At 37.9% G+C, this 15,929-nt stretch overlaps 1 protein-coding gene across 7 annotated transcripts in view; it reads left to right on the top strand.

Annotated features, from left to right (window-relative positions):
* The window catches only part of LOC121316749 (baculoviral IAP repeat-containing protein 6-like), a 123,594-nt gene that overhangs the window by 29,288 nt on the left and 78,377 nt on the right, over positions 1–15,929 (top strand). For 4 of the 7 annotated variants that reach the window (XR_005950444.1, XM_041251891.1, XM_041251895.1 and 1 more), the window contains exons 15-35: positions 1,017–1,148; positions 1,457–1,623; positions 2,790–2,920; positions 3,120–3,281; positions 4,620–4,751; positions 5,264–5,361; positions 5,882–6,029; positions 6,524–6,657; positions 6,993–7,139; positions 7,531–7,718; positions 8,498–8,812; positions 9,363–9,462; positions 9,747–9,961; positions 10,273–10,481; positions 10,809–11,155; positions 11,495–11,714; positions 12,304–12,437; positions 12,810–12,947; positions 13,295–13,422; positions 15,176–15,307; positions 15,660–15,875. Coding sequence is in view for 6 of the 7 variants with exons in the window: in XM_041251891.1 (XP_041107825.1) it covers positions 1,017–1,148; positions 1,457–1,623; positions 2,790–2,920; positions 3,120–3,281; positions 4,620–4,751; positions 5,264–5,361; positions 5,882–6,029; positions 6,524–6,657; positions 6,993–7,139; positions 7,531–7,718; positions 8,498–8,812; positions 9,363–9,462; positions 9,747–9,961; positions 10,273–10,481; positions 10,809–11,155; positions 11,495–11,714; positions 12,304–12,437; positions 12,810–12,947; positions 13,295–13,422; positions 15,176–15,307; positions 15,660–15,875 (3,593 nt within the window). In the remaining variant the exon portion in view is untranslated. The remainder of the gene's footprint in view (positions 1–1,016; positions 1,149–1,456; positions 1,624–2,789; positions 2,921–3,119; positions 3,282–4,619; positions 4,752–5,263; positions 5,362–5,881; positions 6,030–6,523; positions 6,658–6,992; positions 7,140–7,530; positions 7,719–8,497; positions 8,813–9,362; positions 9,463–9,746; positions 9,962–10,272; positions 10,482–10,808; positions 11,156–11,494; positions 11,715–12,303; positions 12,438–12,809; positions 12,948–13,294; positions 13,423–15,175; positions 15,308–15,659; positions 15,876–15,929) is intronic. The other 3 variants (XM_041251894.1, XM_041251897.1, XM_041251892.1) reach the window with 2 other exon arrangements.

A 15,929-nucleotide genomic window follows, 5' to 3' on the forward strand; every position in this document is an offset into this window, starting at 1 on the left:
TGTAAAAATGTATTAACTGTCCTACAGTAATAATTCTGATTTAATTTCTGTCTACATATGAAGTCTAACTGTTATATATCCTAGTATTTTGCTTTTAGCTGATGTAAAATCTCTGATTTCACATTAGCATTCAACATCCAGTCTTCAGCAAACACTACACTATGTAACCCAATTTTTGTTCCTGGGTAGTAAGTGTTATTTCCTAATTGCTTATGCCTCAAAAGTATAGAAAATGGCTATTATTCCCCACAAACTTTGCTTTTGTGACCAGGACAGTGATATTTCAAAATATCACTATTTTCAATGGGAAAAAGGGCAAATGTGCGCCTTTTCGTTCACATAAAGTCAGAAAAAAACAACATATGAATCCAAATTAACATGTATTTATACTAAAGTAATACAAAAATGACTACAAAAGATTTAGAAGTGAGTAGTTTTTCGAGATTTACGATTATACTGTATATAAAAAGCAGTTTGTGGGGAATAATAGCCATTTTCTATACTTTTGAGACATAAGCAATTAGGAAATAACACTAATAATTAGGAAATAACACTTACTACCCAGGAACAAAAATAAATAAATAAATTTGCTACACGGTGCTATTACTCACAATGCTGACTATTTTTAGTATCTTGAAATTTCTGTTTGAAATAATACTGAAAATAATACTGAAATATACATACAGCTGTTTTAAGGCAATTTCTTTAGAAATTATTATCCAATTAAAATAATGTGCATTAGTTACAATAGGTAGCATTTGTAAATAGCAAAACTGTTAATGTAGCCGCACCAAACGATTGCACAGCATGCATGTGCTGACAACCAGATGAGGGTCAGTGGTGTTGACCAGCTAATGTACTATTCTTATTGAAGACACATTGGCTTGAATTTGTGCCGATTGTTGCACTATACAGAATAATCTGTTTGTGCAGCTGTACTAATTATGTACTTAAATTGATAGCAGGTCTTCCTTGCAAAAAAATAACAAAAAAAGCCTCTTCTGTTTGCTTTACAGGTTCAAGATTATGTTGGTTTTTAGAAGATCACAAGGAGGATATTTTATGTGGTCCGGTGTGGCTAGCTAGTGGTCTTGATCTCTCTGGGCATGCTGGGATGTTGACTCTAACAAGCCCAAAACTTGTTAAGGGTAAGGGTCTGTAATAATACCTTCAATGTTTTGATTGCGGTTTTTATTTGGGCAACAAGACAATATTTTTTAATTTCTGTACTATCGTGGTAAAATGTCAGTTTACACACAGGAAATAGTTAAACTGAATTATTAATTTAATTATTTTTAAAGTGAGGTTTCTAGCAGTAATTAATTTGCTGTATGCTGTGACTAATATATAACTGTAAAACACTAGCAATGCTAAAATATTTTATATTGACAAACATTTAGACTAGAATTGTTCATGTATTCACTGTATTCCGTGACTGAGTTGATGTTTTCTGCAGGAATGGCAGGTGGGAAGTATCGTTCTTTCTTGGTCCACATTAAAGCAGTGAGTGATAAAGTGGCAGAGGAGAACACCAGACCAGTTGTGAGGATGTCAGCAGCTAAACCGCAGAGCAGCAAAGGACACTCTCTTTCATCGCTGCTACAAAGAGCCCAAGCAAGCAAGGTATCTCAACATAACTTTAATTTCTCATTCACTAATGTATCAGTTCTAGGCTGACATACTGAGTGTCCAGCTCTCCAACCCCCCCCATCCCCTTTCATTTGGTATGAAACAGTGAAAAACTAGATATACTCCCTGTTGTCACTTATTGTAGGCTTTTTCTTAGGTAGTAAGCAAACGAGACTATCATGCAGGAAAAGCTTCTTATTGGTAACTACTGATTTCATTGTATATTATATATTGATAGACCTAAATAATACTACTGTGCGTCATACAAAAAAAAAAAAAAACTTACCCCTGACCGTAAAGTGATGATACTATTGTGCAGACCTAATAGTACTATCGTTGGGCTTACGATTTAAATACATCACAATGTGTGGCTTGCGCAGAGCGGGACCGGCTATCGGTCTAACCCGTGCCCAGACCCGAAAGCCTACTCCGCGGTTGGCTTAAACCAACAATGTGAAGTAACGGCTCACTCAGATGAAAATAGTACTACCAAAGAAAGATTGGAGTTTGTCCAAAACCAAAGGAATCCGAACATGAAAAAGAAAACAGTCTTTGGCGTTCATCTACTGCTGTCCTACCTGTCAAAAATTGGTGGGTCACAGGCAAAAGAAACCATACCCAACACACAGCTTGACAGTATTATAGCAGACTTCATCTTTCAATTAAAACAAGACTGAATCGTAGCCCAGCACCATTAGAGGAGTCCTGTGCAGCATAGATAGGCACTTAATTAAAAAAAATCTTTGTTTCCTATTGCACCTTCTTTGGATTTCTCAATTTCCTATACTCCTTGGACAATGTTAGGATTATTGCCACAATCTGGTGAACTCCGCCCCCACCCCCCCATCAAGTATTTCTGCTCCCAGAGCTGCATCCTGCTCCCGACAGATTTAAATGTAACTCTCCCACGAAATGCAAGACTCATATTTTTCAGACTCTGATCCATACATAACAAAACAAATACTAGCTGCTTCAGTGTCTGTAACCAGGAGTAATGCTATCTCTAGGTTCTGGGGACAGTACCTCTTGATGGTGTTACTCCCTGGTAATACACACTGAACTAGCCACTGTTCTGTTTATATTACATGGTCATCAGCAGTCCTGCAGGTTGTTTTGGTTGTTCTCTGTATGTAATCTGGGATTTTGTCGGGCGATTTTAGGAGAAACCATCCACCTCCAAAGAGCCTGGCATTTCCTCTAAAAAAACTGATAACCTTCGAGGATGTGATTTGCTACAGGAGGTCTCTGTCACCATAAGGAGATTCAAGAAAACTTCAATACCCAAAGAGCGGTAGGTATACTGGATATTCCTTAAAAATGTGCATTAAGTATTGTACACGTGGGCAGATAGATGTTGTAGCAAGTAAAGGTGTACATAGCTTTAAGTGGGTCCTAATCTTTAAACTTTATTTTGTTCTACTAAGATAAACCATGCATCTTAGTTAAACAAGACCACCTAAAAGATTAACTATTACACATGTTTCTTTTAGAGTTCAAAGGTGCGCCATGTTGCAGTTCCCAGAGTTCCATGAGAAGCTCCTGAACAGTCTTTCCAAGAAAATGGATGAGAACACTGTGTCGGAGCATTCTCAGAGCCTAGTGTTAGACGTCCTCTGCTGGTTAGCTGGAGTTTATTCAAATGGGTCATGCAGGTAAGATCTCTGTTTCTATCGGCACAAGCACAAGTCTGATTTGCATAACAATGGGTCAGTGTCCTTTTTTTTTCATGTAGTAGAGGCATACTTTTACATCTGTATATTTAGAACAGATCATCCAAAAGGGTGTTAATATTTATTTATATGTTGAACTACATTGTTACAGTTGGCACAAATTGTCTAGCTTTAAATACCCATTCCTCGATGCAGACCATGCACTTTTGATTGGTGGTCCATATAGCACCAAGGTAGCACCAAATGCCAACATTTGCATATGTGATACATTATAGTACAATGTTGCATATCCGACCCCTTGTGGACTGGGGTTTCGGCAGATATGTGAAAAAGTCGGATTTGCGAACATCTATAGAAAAAGCATTACACAGTCCAGAAATAGATAAGTGAATAAAAACAACACGCAAACTGTTTTAAATATGGGGACATTTTTTGCTTTAAAAGTAAGCAAACGTAAGCAAAATTAATTACACAATGTTGCTATGCAGTTTGCTATAAGCCATCTCCACGCAAAGCTTTTGGGGGAAAAAAAAAAATTAATACAAAACAAATGGTAAATGTACAGTAACCTGCAACCGATGGCTTCTTTCCTAACTCTAGAAGGCCCTGCCTCCCTGGTTCTGCTTTCTTAATATCTCTGTCACTGTATTTTGCGCTCTTTCTTGATATTGCCAACAGCTGATAAGCTCAGTTTGAATATTGCTTCGGCTATTTTAAACAAACAGCCAGTAAGCATTGCGTTTATGAAGCTTGCTTTGTTTAATTCAAATGCATTTAAAAGCTACAACATGCTGTCAATATCTGCAAGCATACACTCCATCATAAAAACACATTGCACAAAAAGAAAGTTTTCTCGACTGATGTATTGAAACGTCACTGCTACACGCAACTGACTGACACATGCACACAGCCCGCCTCTCTTAAAGGGGAACGCACCAAAAGGCTGATTGCTATAATGCTTTCTTTCTGTTTCCATCACGGAAGCTGCCTTTGCTGCCAATGCCATTACTTTCGTAGCCAACCCTTTTAATATTTATTTATTTAGCAAGGCGGTTAATTGATCAGGACGGTTATGTGGTGGTCGGATATGCGATGTTCCACTGTATGTGTTGCCAACCAGATCTATTTTTTGTTTGGTAGTAGGATTGATGTCAAGTTGCATAAAAGTAGTCATTTTTCTCAATATAAAGATAATTGGGGGTTTTGTATGTTGTAGGTTTGTCGTTTATTTAGAAATATTGGTTGCCTTGTATAGAAATAAGACAACAATTCTAAAATGTCACATGTCTAATTTTGTTTTGTTTGTTGCTTTCTTTTCAGTTTGCAAGAAGGAAAGGAAGGCTTGCTAACAAAAACCAGAAAACGTCTCACTGCCATTGTACGGGTTTGCTTCTTTGAAGCTGGTCGAAGTATAGCTCACAAATGTGCCCGGTTTCTGGCACTTTGTATAAGGTAAGCATTTAGGGCTGTGTCACATGTACTTAATATTTGTTATATTTATGAAAGTGCTGTTGGAACTTCATGTAGCAAGGGGCTGATGTGATCAGCTAGTGTCCTGTCAGGATAAGCCACAGCTGAACTTTTTTGGGAGCATTTTACAGTACCAGGGAGTCTCCCTGATTTTGAATGTCTGGATAACCACTGATGTGAGGTAAAGCTTGATCAGATAAACACCTAATTAAGTTTTAAACTTTTTTTTTCTTATACTGGTGTTTTGACTGCACCGTTTATAACAGAAAAGCTTTTTCTCTAACATGCCATAATCTATATCTCGGTTTAAAAATCATACTGTTTGTTTTAATATATATATATATATATATATATATATATATATATATATATATATATATATATATATATATACATATATATATATATATAACGAAAATCATTTAAGCTTTGAAGTAATTTTTTGTATACACATCAAGAGTTTAGATTAAGTTTGCTTTCTTTTTCTTTAATAGCAATGGAAAGGGTGACCCAAGTCAGCAGGCATTTGGAGCAGCTCTGCTGAAGGCTTTGCTGGACAATATGCCTTACTTGCCTGCAGCTGCAACTGGTGGTATGTGACTGATTTGTGTTAACAGAAAACATATTGAAGCACATTAACCTGGGTAACAAGCTAGACAATAAGCTGAATGAGTTTGCTCAAACTAGATATTATTCAGATAAATCCTAGAACACATTTACATAGTCTGTTGTTGTAATGTGTAAAGGGGAACATTTGCAAGCTAATAAGAAATAAATAGTGTAACTTCTGCTGGCGTTCCTGTTATAAGCCAGTATATTACTTGTGATTATAAACCTATTGAAACATGCTGCAGCGTACGTAACTACCATCATTTTGTGAATCTACAGTCATTGCTATTCACTGTCCATTTAGGCAATCATTATGGAAAACATTTTTATATAGTAAAATACATTTAAAAAGGCAGCCGATGGAATTGTGCTTGTCTTGGAAAAAGGTTCACAGCATAAATGCCTTTATTGGATTGGTGGAGTGGCTCATGAGTGCAGTTTGTTGTGCTCTTGTGACTAGAACAATTTCTACATTTTTTTTTGTCCTATTTCACGTGTTGCAGGGTCTGTGTTTTGGTATTTTGTGTTACTAAACTATGTGAAGGATGAAGATCTGGCTGGATGCAGCACAGCCTGTGCCTCTCTTCTCACGGCTGTATCGAGACAGTTACAGGACAGACTAACTCCCCTAGAAGCTTTACTGCAAACCAGGTAAGTAGGACTTTACCCCTGTGGAAGAAGTTGGGCAGTATCACTGAGAAGACATTACAGTCTTAAGCATCACTGTGTGCTTGCGTGAATTTGCAACTCTGTCACTAGAAACTTCATATGTTCCTTCTCAAGGAAACTGAAAATATAACGGTAACCTCAATGTTGACCTAAGATGGGTGCCATATTGGGGTCACGCTACTTTTTGCTTTCCAGATGGTAAAGACCCAACACTTCCAGATATAGCTGTGCACACATGTATTCTGTGATGCTCTCGATCAGGTTGGACTGTAGTAAGAGTTTCTGATCTATAATAAGTACATTAAAATACTGTACATACTTAGTTTAAGGCAATCAGTAGTTTAACCGCTATCTGCACAGTCAAGAGAATAATACCACACCGCTTTACTTTATTGTTATTGTGCCAACAGCTGCCTGTTATATCTGAGCTTCTTTTTTATAATTTTTTTTTTATTCCCCCCCACCCCACCCCCCAGATATGGCTTGTACAGCTCCCCTTTTGATCCAGTTCTGTTTGATTTGGAAGTTAGCGGCTCTACCTGCAAGAATGCATTTAACAGCAGTGTTGGTGTGCAGTCAGATGAGATTGACCTGTCGGATGTACTCTCAGGTAAGAAATAAGAACAAAAAAAAGTTATGAAGTGGTTATATTTTGCTTCCACTTGTATCACCAGTGTATTTGTAAATCACATATAGTCTGTGTAACAGCATGTAGTGGTCTTGGATATGCTCCGTACCTTCATAGCAATCCACAAGGTTAAGTTTATCCACCACATGTTTGTCCTTCTGACCAGAGTGCTGTAAACCTTTTTTGTAGTTAAAAGCTGAGTGCTTGACTTTGTGGCTTGTTTCATTATGAATGTGTTTTTTTAGTGTACTGATTCTGTATACGCAGCTCAGTGCTGCATTACAATGTTAGTATTAACTCTGGTTTGTGTGTTCCAGGGAATGGTAAGGTAAGCAGCTGTGCAGCAGCAGAGGGGAGCTTCACAGCCCTAACAGGACTTCTTGAAGTCGAGCCTCTACACTTTACTTGCGTTTCCACTAGTGATGGTACTAGGGTGGAAAGGGATGATGCAAGTATGTTTACCGGTATATAACATTTTACTTCATTATTTTATTCTTTTTCTTTGTATTGCCAGTAGGGCTCCTAGAGAAATAATTCAGGTTATTTGTCTATCACAAAAAAGGAATGTGAAATTATTAAACACTTAGCACACATTAAAATTTCTGCCATCAAAATATTTTTATTATACATTATATGGTCTTATTAGTAGAGCACCCTCACCGTAGTATATTATCTATAAATGCTCAAACTGCAATGCATCATTGCTGAGATACCATTATCAGGTATTGGAAGGTCAGGCTCCAATATGTAATGATAGCCTGGTGGCTTTACTGGTATATCTCCTGGACCTGTGTTTTAATTAAAGTCACCATTCTCTTCTGATGCCTAAGCCATGCTGTTTCTTATTTGGTGCAGTGAGTACATTTGGAGTGACGCCAGCGGTGGGCGGCCTGTCCGCCGGGGCGGTGGGTGAGGCCTCGACAGCACTAAGCTCTGCTGCTCAGGTGGCTCTGCAGTCTCTCTCTCATGCCATGGTCTCTGCAGAGCAGCAGCTCCAGGTCCTTCAAGAGAAGCAGCAGCAGCTCCTCAAGCTACAGCAGCAGGTCAGTCCACACTCGGGAGGTCTCCATCTCACTGTTACTTGATTTAAACATATAGCTATGGTCAAATGTTGTGCATCATCTAGAATTTTTAGGGTTGTGACATTTTAATTAAAAAATAAAAACATTTTAGATCTTTTTATTTAAGATCATTTAATCAAAGAAACTACAAAGTGATATTGCAAGTCTACCAGAAGCCGTAATAGTAGTACAGTATTTCATGTTAGATTTTGAAATTTAACATTTTTCAGTTTGCCTGTTTTTCATTAAGTATATGGAAAACTACAATGCAGTATGTAACTTAACATTATTTACCAGGTTTTTGTTTGACTTTATGAAGCAAAATTTGTTAATTATATAGGATGATGCATAACTTCTGGCCATAGCCGTAAAACTTCACATCCCCTTCAGTATTTCGAGGCTTATTGTTAGATTGCAGCTTGCAGCTTGAAGCTGGAATGCAAAACAAAAATGATAAACCTAAATTCGCGGCCAGTTTGTTTCCAAGTAGAGCAGTCATTATCCCACAGGTAGGTTAAAGGCAACAGGATAGTCTTTAAACGGTATACAGTCTAAGTGATCCTGTCCGAAATATAAACAGAACACATTTAAAAAAAATAAATAAATAAATAAAGTTTGTTGGTTTATTGTTTATATATATATATATATATATATATATATATATATATATATATATATATATATATATATATTCATAGATAGATAGTGGCTCATTTCTAGTCTTAAGTACATTTAATGGCTTATGTTTTTGTTTGGAACAGAAGGCCAAGCTGGAAGCAAAATTACATCAGACTACATCAGCAGCGGCTGCAGCAGCATCAGCAGTAGGACCCATTCACAACTCGGTGCCTTCCAATCCCTCTTCTGCACCCGGATTCTTCATTCACCCCTCTGATGTTATTCCTCCCACTCCCAAGACCACCCCTCTGTTCATGACGCCCCCTTTGACGCCTCCCAATGAGTCTGTTTCCGCTGCAATCAGTGTGGAGCTGGCCCAACTCTTCCCCGGGTCTATGATAGACCCCCCTCCAGTCAACCTAGCTGCTCATAACAAAAATGCGCACAAAGCCAAAATGGTAAGATGGGAGCAGCAGGATGGTTTCTTTTTAGATTACAGTTACCAGAGTAGTTTTAGCTTAACATTATAATAAATGTACATTTCAGTTCTTTGCTAGGTTTAGGAATTACCATAAATTAAGAATATAATATAATTAATTAAATTAATCAGGAGTTTGAGCTGTCAGACCCCTGTTGTTGTTTTTTTTTAATTTATTTTTTTCATCCTGTAAAACTACAATAAGTGAGACTTATCCATACTGTGATAAGAGCTGTCAGTTCAGAATTTAGAACAGGCTCCTGGCACCTGGTCCTTCATTTGATAGATGTATTTTTTTTCAAATTAAAATACAATATTTAAACACAATGTTTGTATATTTAAGATATATTATCACAACACATGAAAATCAATGAGATAATATATTTTCCAGTTTACTTTTCAACATTTAAACTTTTACATCTTGCTGTGTTTCTCTTGATGTCAACAGAGTACAGACTTCAGTTATCCCACATTGTAATGCATTGAGTTATTGTAAAGATTTTTTTTTTCCTATTTGCTAATCTTTATAGAATCCAATTGGAAGTGGTTTGGCACTTGCAATCTCACATGCCTCTCACTTTCTACAACCTCCACCTCACCAGTCTATCATCATAGAGAGAATGCACTCTGGTAAGAAACAAGCTCTTAGCTCTTTTCAGATCACTGTTTGTTGTTCTGCAATGTGGTTGTCTGTTCATGGTCTTTTGCAAGAAAAATAATCATTAGGAGTTATTCATCTTTTATAAAGTAAAATATACATTTCCTATAACCTAAATGGATATCTATGCAGCTGTCCTGAAATTCACAATCCTGATTTTTGGTGGTTAAAGAAAACCATAAATGCATGTTCTGTGCAAAAGGCTTATGTTTGATTTAGTTCCATTTTTTTAAAAAAAAATTTGTATTGTTTGTAGGAGCCCGGCGGTTTGTGACTTTAGATTTTGGCAGGCCAGTCCTCCTCACAGACGTGTTGATCCCAACATGTGGGGACCTTGCGTCTCTGTCTATTGACATCTGGACTCTAGGCGAAGAGGTTGATGGAAGACGTTTGGTGGTGGCCTCAGATATTAGCACACATTCCCTCATCTTGCATGATTTGTTGCCACCTCCGGTCTGCAGATTTATGAAGGTATGAATGTGTGCCATGTTATGATTCCATCTCTGCTTTTACTTTTGTTGACCTGCTCTACTTATGTCTACTTTTTATTGTAAAGTGTCACCATAATCCTCCTCAACGAGTAATTGTACTCACTTTTCTTAGCTTTAAGTCTCTGAAGATAAACTGCACATTCGCCGTTTGCCTCGATCCAATATCTTTACATTTGTAGGACAGAAAATCATCTTGCACTTAAATCTTCTATATTGTACCCAATATTTGATTCATTGTACATTTGTAGGTTTAAACTGTTCTTTTGAAGTGAGTTTATTTGTTTCTTTCAGATCACTGTTATTGGCCGATATGGTAGTACTAATGCACGTGCAAAGATCCCCTTGGGATTTTACTATGGGCACACATACATCTTGCCGTGGGAGAGTGAACTAAAATTAATGCATGACCCATTAAGAGGAGAAAGTGACTCGGCTAATCAACCAGAGGTAGAACAACATCTAGCGATGATGGTGGCGCTGCAGGAGGATATACAGTGCAGGTCAGTCACTAAAAAGGATAATGATGATAATACTGTAGCTGAACAATGCATCTATTTCTCCTTTGAAGCAAGAGTGTCTCAGATTTGGAACTGGCTAACGGCTCATAATCTTCCTAAAACTAAATTCTGAAACTGTAATGAAAATGTTATAAAACTGTGTTCAGTAAGCTCAAAAACAGAATTGGTCCAGCCCCTCCTGCAATTATGTGTCATCAATCCTGGCACCGTGTGAGCGGGCAGCCCTCCCAGGTACCTCGAAGGTAATACGATAAGGATAGTCATCTATTTTAATTTAGCTGAATTTTTTTTATTTGTATTCTTTTTTAGATATAATCTAGCATGCCACAGGCTGGAGACCTTGTTGCAGAATATTGATCTTCCCCCACTGAACAGTGCCAACAATGCCCAGTACTTTCTGCGAAAGCCTGACAAAGCAGTGGAGGAGGACACCAGGGTCTTTTCAGCCTATCAAGACTGCATTCAGCTGCAGCTCCAACTGAACCTGGCCCACCATGCTGTGCAGAGGCTGCGGGTCTCCCTGGGATCCAGCAGGAAGTTACTTCCCGAGGCGTTTGACCCCAAGGAGCTGATCCAGAACTCCTCCACTGAACAGCTGCGCACCACCATCCGCTACCTGCTGGACACGCTGCTCAGTCTGCTGCATTCATCCAACGGTAAGTGTGTTTTGGATACATTCGTACTGCATGTCTTCACCCACAGATGTCCTTAATCGCATACTGTATTGTTAGTTAGATCCTCGGGGCCACTATCCTTCACTGTATATATACAGTCCTTGCATATATCTACTTCCTGTTCCAAAGTGTGAATTTAATATATTACCTCCTTAGTCAGCTGAGCAAAATCGTGAAAAGTTCTAAACTCATATTGCTGGATGTATTTATTGTGAGAAGTCAGCATTGCTTGACATAGTGCCTGCATTAAGATATGCCTTAATGTGCTGTAAATGCATTGTTACTTTGTGATTCACATGGTTTATCAACATTGCTTTTCAGGTAATTCTGTTCCATCTGTTCTTCAAAGCACATTTCATGCTCAGGCCTGCGAGGAACTATTCAAGCACTTGTGCATCAGTGGGACCCCCAAGATCCGGTTGCATGCTGGGCTCCTGCTGGTCCAGTTGTGTGGGGGAGAGAGATGGTGGGGTCAGTTCCTCTCTAATGTCTTACAGGAATTGTACAATTCAGAACAACTCCTCGTCTTCCCTCAGGACAGGTTTGTTATTAAGATCATACCTACAGTACTGCTGTATCAAGAGCATGGATAAAGAAATGACTTATTTGTGTTTTGTCTTAGTGAGAATGCTAGTGAAATGTGAGCCATAGCTTATAACAGGTTCTGCATTATACAGAATTGCCTTCTAACGCAGTAATAGCTTGATGTAAGTAAAGCTGCATGCCTAAGCTTTGACAGATTAAAATCTAATGCAATACCCTCATTTCTCATTAGAACAGGGACCTTGAGAACATGACAGACATGCACTGATGAAATTAGTTTGTTATATCATCTAATGCAGTTTGGAGTCAAAGTATTGTAACCATGGAGCAGATAAGATGTTATGATAGAGGTGAAAGTACTGCAGAAAATTGTCTTTGCATGCTGCTTTGAAGTGCTATCTGTTAGAATTTGTATTTCATGTATAAAAAAAAAAACCTGCAATTATTTGTAACAGCCTGGATGTTAAATAGAATCGATGGCAGGAAGTAATTAAAATAATATGAATGAAGAAAGGTAAACAGAGTTAAAGTATGGAAGACTTAAGCCAACATTGGAATTTGGGCTTACTTATGTTTTTATATTTCAGGGTTTTCATGCTTTTGTCCTGCATTGGCCAAAGATCTCTCGGCAACAGTGGAGTGTTGGAAGGTTTGCTCAACCTTTTGGATAACTTGCTGTCTCCCCTTCAACAAGCAGCCGCAGTACAGAGGCGCAGAGAAGGTAGGTGTTTAGGATGTTGAGAATATAACCTTGTTGTGGTCAAACATCACAGCAGAGCATTTTAATATTGGCATAGCTTTTTGGAACCTTATTAAAAGATATTTCCCATACCAAAAAACTATGATTAAAATAAGTTACATTTTAAAGTCATGCTTTCGTATTAATGGACCGATCTTGTATAACATGATCAGCTGTGGCTGGCCTATTTTATTAACTGATCTGGCTCATAAAATAAAGGTAAATGAAGGTGAAACATTAAGAATTTCTCTGTTTGTGACGTGTCAACTGCCATGTGTTCATCCTATAACTTAAACACTCAATCATATGTGTGTATTTAAAGATGATGATGTTCACTGTTTCCCACTTGGTTAGGGGTGTTGGACATTCCCATGATCAGCTGGGTAGTGATGCTGGTGTCTCGGCTGCTGGACTATGTGGCGAGTGTAGAGGATGAGGCAGCCGCTGCCAAGAAGCATCTGAATGGGAAGGACAGGGACAGGATATTATCAGGTATTCATCTTCCTTAGAAAAACTGTGCATTATATCTTGAGGAAAATAAATTATATATACATATGTTGCACCTAAATTTTTACATGTACATATGGTGGATTTAGTTCTGCTTTAGTCCTAGTTTTGTTTGCACCTGTTGTTGGGTTTTGTATGGCACTTAAATACTCTTATAATACTTATGCTCATGATTTCAGTCCCTATCCCCCCCCCCCGGAAATGTTTCTGTGGGCTACTGTGTTGATGTATTTATTAATTGTTAATATGTGTTTGATACTTCATATGTGGTGTGGGGATGGCGGAAGGATACCTGTTTACTAACAATTTTTATTCTTCTTTTGTTCCAAAAGGAAACCAGTGGAGCTTTATTAATAACAGCTTACAGTCCCACAGCCAGAGTAGATCAACAAAAGGCAACAGTAGCTTAGATCGGTTATATTCAAGGAAAATCAGAAAACAGCTTGTTCATCATAAACAGGTAATGTGTGGGATTGAAATCAGGGCTGTACAGTAAATCTGTTGTGTGAGAACTTTCATATGGTAATAAGCTGTCTACACTGTGGCGTTTTCCATAATGTTTTTAATTGAAAATATAGGGATACACTATAATATTTTTTTTTTGTAAAAAAAGAAGTGCTAATTGGGATGCTGACAGTGATCAAAATGCTTGTGGTATATAATGTACTAGACCAGTGACTCTCAAACTGGGGGCGTAGACTGTATCCTGGGGGGGCATTAGAAGGTTCAGGATTTTTTTATTTTGATCTGCAGAACACATCTTAACCTATACCGTATAACGAGCAGATCGTTTATTTTGGCTTTACTGGCGGTTTTCATTGGATCAGCAGTAATACTTCCACCTGTCGGAGGGTTGCTTACAGTAGTCATAGCGATCCAGCCCTCTGATAGACTAATATACAGAACAGGTTAAAGAAGCACTGGTCAATGGAAATTGTGTCAGATGTCTAAGTGGATATGAGAATGGCAGTGACTAAGCCAATTTTCTTGAAAACATTAAAAGTAGACTGGACATTTCCATCAGTGGATTTAATAAATCTGGAATTGATGATGTGATCAGAAACCCAGAGGCAGTGTAAACTGTGCCTGCTACTGTAGTAGAACTGTTCTTTTTTATTTTAAGCATTTTTGTGTTAGTTGTTTTACAAGGGTTCAATTAAGTAACAGCCAAAATTATTTGTATCAGACTTGTTAGAAAGTCTGTAACAAAATTTTGATTGTTATTGTAGATAAGATTACAGAAGACACCCATAGTGCAGGTATTGCAAAGTCCATAAACAAAACAAAACTTTAAAATTAATTCTGCACCATGTAAAACTGAGCTGATTTTGCTAGTGCTTGCATTTTCGTTTTGGCTTTATTGTTAAAGATTTCACATGTGGCAATATTACTGCAATACAATTACTGCACCATACTGTGATCATTCCAGTGTTGTTGTGAACCATAGCTAAGTTTTAAAACCTGAGAAGTATCAAAGGCTTATTGTAAAAGTTTACCGGTATCTTAATTAAGGGCCATATAAGAACAATAAATACTGTAACTGATTTTTAGAAAGCCTCAGTGCTGCAGTGATGTTTTGGGTGTTAATGAGTTCATGTAAATGATACTGTTTTTAGCAGACATATTTAAGTAATCATTTATTTGAATGTTTTTGGAACTAAAAGTTGAAGTAAACTGTGTGGCTTTTTATTATTTTTTTGTGACCGTTATACAGTATATATTAACTTAAAACAATTATTTCTGCTGACACCTCCAGGCATGTCAGTTTGTAGATGGTGGTGTGCACCTGACTCTTTTAAGCTTGCATATTTTTTGGGTGAAGTCCGCTGCCATCTGGTAATGTGTGTTGATTATCGGCTTACTACGTGGCGTGCACATTAGTAAGCATTGGTCACAATCGGTAAAGTGTAATTTGCAGTGTTAAGTTTGCGCTTATTACAATAGATCTGTGGCAGGTTCATGCAAAAGAAGAAAATACAAAACAGCCGTGGCATACAGAGAAGCCAGAGGCATGTTGGATTTTTAAAAATGTTTTTATCAGTATATGTACATGTGTGGCGCAGAGGGAGGAGTCAGGTACAACAGACAAGAGAAATGGGGGACGAGGTCCAAAAACCACTTTGAGAACCACTGCACTAGACTATCGGCAGATCCATAACAATGTTGTGTGTTTGTATGTTCTCAGAACTTTTATACTCCCCTTTTTATTACAGCAGTTAAATTTACTGAAAGCAAAGCAAAAAGCCCTAGTGGAACAAATTGAGAAGGAGAAAATCCAGAGCAACAAAGGGTCATCATACAAACTGTTGGTGGAGCAGGCGAAGCTGAAGCAAGCCACATCAAAGGTAAAAATATTAAAAGACTACATCCATTGCAGGCCTGTGATTTACTAACCTGCAGGGCCAATGTTCATACACACACAATTTGGTATCGCTGTGTGCTGACGGCCATCTAAACGTGATGTATTTTTAAGTTTGGCTATTTGATTTCTTCCTTCCCGATTCATAATTTCTATTTAACTATGCAAAGCATTGTGATATTTTTATTCATTACTTCAATACCTTTTTTAAAGTCTTCTGTTACTGTAAAATTCATGTTTAATTAATTTAAATATAAAATAGCTGCCATTTTACATTCCTTTTAATTTTGTAAACGTGCTGGTATAATAATGATGCTAATTTAGAATATTCCCTGCAGCACTTCAAAGACCTGATCCGGCTGCGTCGCACTGCTGAATGGCCTCGCTCCACGCTGGACACAGAGTCCTCAGCAGCCAAGGAGACCCCGGAAGTGGAGCCTTTGCCATTCACCCTGGCACATGAGCGCTGCATCTCTGTAGTGCAGAAACTGGCCCTCTTCCTCCTCTGTATGGATTTCACCTGCCATGCAGACCTCTTGCTGTTTGTGTGCAAGGTAAGAATGCGTTTACACAGTATATTGTAGTGCAGTCCAGTAGAAGAGGCAAAA

Source organism: Polyodon spathula, chromosome 6 (assembly GCF_017654505.1).
Source record: "Polyodon spathula isolate WHYD16114869_AA chromosome 6, ASM1765450v1, whole genome shotgun sequence".
Taxonomy (NCBI): domain Eukaryota; kingdom Metazoa; phylum Chordata; class Actinopteri; order Acipenseriformes; family Polyodontidae; genus Polyodon; species Polyodon spathula.